Consider the following 4760-nt stretch of genomic DNA (forward strand, 5'->3'; position numbering starts at 1 on the left):
AGCGGGGACGACATGATCTGGCACTAATGGAGGCTCTCCCTCGCGTCGTACGCTACCACCCGCCACGACAGGTGCAGGTAATTTGGTAGGTGGGGTTGTGTTCATACCTTCTTGACACTACACCACAACACTTAATTGGGGGCAGTTAACTGCCGGGAGAAATTGCTGAATAAGGGCAAACTATCTGTCGGGACATTTGTTACTGCCGATATATATACTTGAGGGCACGCAAACTGCCGGTAGAACTTGAGCCACAGGGGCATAGACACTGCCGGTATACTTTTCAGGCGCATATTCTGCCGGGACAACACAACCACGGCCCATTTTCTGCCGGGCCCCCTTATTTGGCGCCAACCTGAAATAGTATCGGGCCTAGCGCGGGAGACGTCTAAAAGGTTTGGCGGCCTAGCCCAACCTCTCTTCCCCAAATCCCTCCTAATCGACCCGCCCACTCCCGTCCATTCCAAACCCTACTTCCCCAAATCACAGACCCACCGCCGCCGCCGCCGCCCCCCACTCCACCGCCGTCCCTTCCTAACCCTACTTTTGGCCGGCCCGTTCTCCCCTTCCCTGTGCGCCGCCGTCCTACCTCTCTTCCTCCGCTCAGCTGCCATTTCCATGGAAGCGGCCCGAACTGGTCATTGCCGGATCTGGCGGTCTGGCCGCACTGGTGGTCGATGCTGCCGGATCTGGCCGCTCCGGGACTCATCAACGCCGCCCCGGTTGTTCACCTCCCCATCACCGCTTCCCCCATCACCATCCCGTCCGCCTCGTCCAAATCAGCTGAGAGGGTAGTCGCCTGTCTCCAGAGGAGTTCGTCCCCGACGGCCTCTCCAAGGACTCCCTCCCCCACACTCCCAACGCCACTGCCTTCCGAACATGGTATCCAGTTCAAGAAGGGTCGACCGCGAGCTGCATCGACATCGAGCGTTCCTCTTCTTCGTCGGGCCTGCACCATCTCGGGTTGCAGCCGTGCAGCACCTGCTGCTGTGGGGGACGGATGGAGCGGTACTGGTAGAGCTGCTCCACGCCGGCCCTGTCGAGCTCAACCACTAATTGTTCAACCACGCGCTGCGCCACCACTTCCTCTACACTCGCTACCAGTGAGCACCACAACGCCTCTATCATCATCGTGCTCATCACCTGTATGTATGGATCAAGATGCTATCACCTGTTTGTTTCCCTGTATGTCTTTTCAGAGTTAACAAGGATACTCATGGTCTAACGCACCAACTAAATCTTTTGTTCCTTAGGTGCTTCTTCACATATTTTATTAAGGAATATAGATGGATGGCTTCTATCAGCGGCAATTAACAAAAAAGCTTGAGATTTGTTAAAAAAACAGAGGAGAAATTACATTGGTGGCTTGGTCTCTTGTAGATGCCTGGATAGATGGATGGCTTCTAGCGCCTCACCGGCGAGGCGTGGGCCGGACAGCCGGAATCAACCTGCCGGTTCCAAAATGCAAAACAGCAGATTGATCAAAACAGAACATGATTCATTTCGATTTTAGTTTTTAAGCTGGTTGATTGAGCATGAACAGGTTACAGGTACAGAAATATCATGTAGGCGGATGCCCAATGGCATAAACAACATTATTTTCTTCAAGTAGATGTATATTCCTTGGAATTGGATTCTTCAGCTAGTGAAAACCAACACTACTATTTTTTCTAAAAAAACATCACTAATAACTATCATATGACTATATGAGGTGAACATGATTCAGATTTCAGAAAGGGAAATTACCTTGGTGGCAGGTGGCTTGGTCTCTTGACTCTTGTAGATGCTCGGTGTCTGGCGAGGCCGCAGGGGGCGAGCCGAATGATCCGGAGCAGCGGGCGAAACCGCGGAAGGCGGACCATTCAGTTATGCGTACATTTGTGAAGGTTTGTTGCTCCAACTTGTGAAGCCATATAGTTAGTTTGTCCCTATCAGCTATAATAGCAAAAGTATATGGTCCTATTTCAGGTCTAAGGGTCAGTTTAGAAAACAAAACAAGAAAAGGCTCAGGTATACGAGGTCATATGGAGGATTCTTAGAATGTAGGCCATGTTTCGTTAAAAAAAAGATGGGCATGTTACTCACGTTCGCTTTCATTTCTGATCCATCTGTCAAACATAAATATTGTGAGCAAGATCACCGCCCAAATATGAACAGTTTAGAATCTTCAAACTTATGCAAAGTTCTTCTCCTAACAAAATCTTGAGAATTTGAAATTTTCATCAGCTGTTTCGATTATGTTTTCTTATTTCCCATGCCTTAATTTTTCTATCGGTTTGATGAATTGATGATAAATCGCGCTGGCATTTTCTTGTTAATTCTTCGGGTGTATGATTTTTTTGCCTCTATTAGGATTTCAGTTATATTTGTTCCAATGTGGGTTAAAACTCCTTACTATTTCAGTAAAGTGCATGCTCTTGGTTTTCCCCATTGACCTTTGTTGCTCTGAATTTGGGCACCTGGGTAGTGTAGCAGTACTTGTTACATGCAGGTAGTGTTAGAAATCAGCACTAATTCCGATTTTTTTCCATCATTGCTGCTTAGCACTCACATTTCTTTGCTGATGGATAGAATATGGAGTGATAGAAGCTTTGGGAAAGGGCTGGAGCTCTAGGTCTTATGGTGGTTCTGCCTAGAAATTGTTAGAAGCAATCTTGTCCCTAAAATTTAAACATAACTAAATCTAGGCACTTCTCAAAAGCTTCTCACTGTTAATATATATATTGACATTGTAGTTAACCTGTATCCTGCTTCGAGTTGTACACCTTATATTGTTAGTATATATTATTTCTCAATGGTTTTGAATTAAAGCTATGCATTTCTTCTATTACACTCTAGATGAACTTCTACTAAACCTGATAAAAGAGGACGCTACAACAACCACTTAAAAATAGTCATAGCTACACAAGCATGTAATAATATGTACTTATTGATATATTCTACCAAGGAATATAATTCAAGCTACTTGTCATTGTTTTATTTTTGCTGATGGAGGTGGATTATAATGCTTTGGCGATAATAACACCAACCTTACAGCCATATCATTTATGAATAACTACGACAAGGTAATGTAAGTTCCTTCTTGGAAGATGTTCTTTTGAGATTCATGTCTGGCAGGCATTATCTGTCTCTGCATGTTGCATACTCCAATGTATATCGTGAGAAAGAAGTTTGCTTGAGTAACAAAGAAGTTTCCCATATGATGTTTATGGATTACTTCTGGCAAGGAATCAGAGCTTGGAACCACATGCTTATTCATTGTTATTGTTGGCCTGAAACTTAATATATAACTACCACTCTGCTGCTGCACTTTTGAAATCTTAGATTTGTTAATATGACTCAGTTTCTTAAATTAAAGCTGATTGTGGACATCTTTAGTGTCTCTGCCTTATTAGGAGTGTCATTTGATGATAACTTACTTGCATTCAAGTTTTTTGGATGGTAATACCTTGTCATATTGTTAAGTTTTATATTATTATTTTCTTAAGATATTTGCAAGCCTGTCAAACTGTCTTCTCAAAATTCGTGCCATCTTGCAGTGACAATCCTCAAGCTGATAAGGATTCAAATTAGTTTTCCTTTTTTTGCTGGCTAGTACAGTAACTTTGTGCATGTAACATGCGTATACCACTTTCTGCTGTACAAGATAGGTACGCGTACTATTTACTGTTAATATTTGTAGAGACTTTGCACACTATATTTGGATGAGAGGTAAGATAAACTTGCTACTGTTAGTATGATAAAAATGGACATGTTCTCTACTAAAGTAGAGATTACTCTAGAGATGTTACTAGTTGCTCTATGTTTCAGAACATATTCAGCTGTTGTATGTGGCCATGCGGCTGTTGTATATGATTGTTGTAACATCTTCCTGTTAATATTTGTACAGACTTTGCACACTACATTTTGACGAGAAAATAAGCTTGTTACTTGTTAAGATAATAAAAAATGGACTTGTTCTCTACTATAGTAGAGATTTTACTGGTTGCTCTATATTTCAGAACATATGCAGCTGTTGCATGTGATTGTTGTAACTTCTTCCTTAAGTGCTGAATGCAACTGTTGTATGTAACATCTTCCGATTTGTTGCAGGTTTCCCAAAGGTACACAAGTTCACTAAGGTTTGTAAGATCTTCAAGCTGCTGGAAATTTGGAAGACCTACAATTAAGATGGAGTGATAATGTCATATGTCTTGTTTGTTGAACCTAGAGATTTGCTTTGCTCATTTTGGTGCTTGTTAAGCTCATTTTGGTTGTGTGGCACACATCTAGAAACATATGTACATCTGTTCTTGTGGCACTACTTTATTTTGGTTGTGGCAAACATATATGTACTCCTTTTGGGGAACAGCCTCCTTATATATGGTCGTTTTGTTTATCGAATGAAGTTTAAGATCTTGATGAAGCCTGTATGTTACTTTGACTGAATTGCATGTATAAATTGTGTGATATGTCCTGGTTGCCTAGACATATATAGTGGATGGATATTATACGAATGACTAGAAAATTTCCTAGCCAAATCAACTTGCTGCCGTAATATTTGCCGGGTAAATGTGCTTGTGCAGGTAGTTGAACTGCCAGTTGTAGTTTCACTTGTCCTGACCAATCTGCCGGGAGAAAATGACTGCCGGCAAATTCATGGGCCAGGGCAGAAAAACAGCCGGGAGAAGTTTATCTGCCAGGACAAGTAATCCCCGGCAGCCGTTCTCGTGGCGGTCCTATCTGCCGGGAGAACCATTGTCCCGGTAGTTTATCTACCC

The 4760-nt window shown here is 42.9% G+C and overlaps 1 protein-coding gene across 6 annotated transcripts; it reads left to right on the forward strand.

Moving 5' to 3' along the window:
• The first annotated feature begins 430 nt into the window (after nucleotides 1–430).
• LOC123165499 (uncharacterized) lies at nucleotides 431–4405 on the forward strand. 6 transcript variants are annotated; one of them, XR_006483019.1, is made up of 3 exons: nucleotides 431–1103; nucleotides 1381–1550; nucleotides 1758–4405. XR_006483019.1 is itself a non-coding variant. In XM_044583157.1 (3 exons), exons 1-3 carry the CDS (start codon nucleotides 678–680, stop codon nucleotides 4177–4179), a joined length of 642 nt encoding a protein of 213 aa, XP_044439092.1. In that variant the 5' UTR covers nucleotides 431–677; the 3' UTR covers nucleotides 4180–4405. The 6 variants fall into 6 exon arrangements, 1 of the variants encoding a protein (XP_044439092.1); XM_044583157.1 differs by lacking the exon at nucleotides 1381–1550 and having other exon boundaries at nucleotides 1758–1886; nucleotides 4093–4405; XR_006483016.1 differs by having other exon boundaries at nucleotides 431–3065; nucleotides 4093–4405.
• Nucleotides 4406–4760: the final 355 nt, after the last annotated feature.

Source organism: Triticum aestivum, chromosome 7D (genome assembly GCF_018294505.1).
Source record: "Triticum aestivum cultivar Chinese Spring chromosome 7D, IWGSC CS RefSeq v2.1, whole genome shotgun sequence".
NCBI lineage: Eukaryota > Viridiplantae > Streptophyta > Magnoliopsida > Poales > Poaceae > Triticum > Triticum aestivum.

Coding starts and splice junctions, on each gene's coding strand:
- LOC123165499 (XM_044583157.1), top strand. CDS start 678: ATGCTGCCGGATCTGGCCGCTCCGGGACTCATCAACGCCGCCCCGGTT. Junction 1,104..1,757: donor TTCCTCTACACTCGCTACCA/GTGAGCACCACA, acceptor CCTTGGTGGCAG/GTGGCTTGGTCTCTTGACTC. Junction 1,887..4,092: donor TTATGCGTACATTTGTGAAG/GTTTGTTGCTCC, acceptor GATTTGTTGCAG/GTTTCCCAAAGGTACACAAG.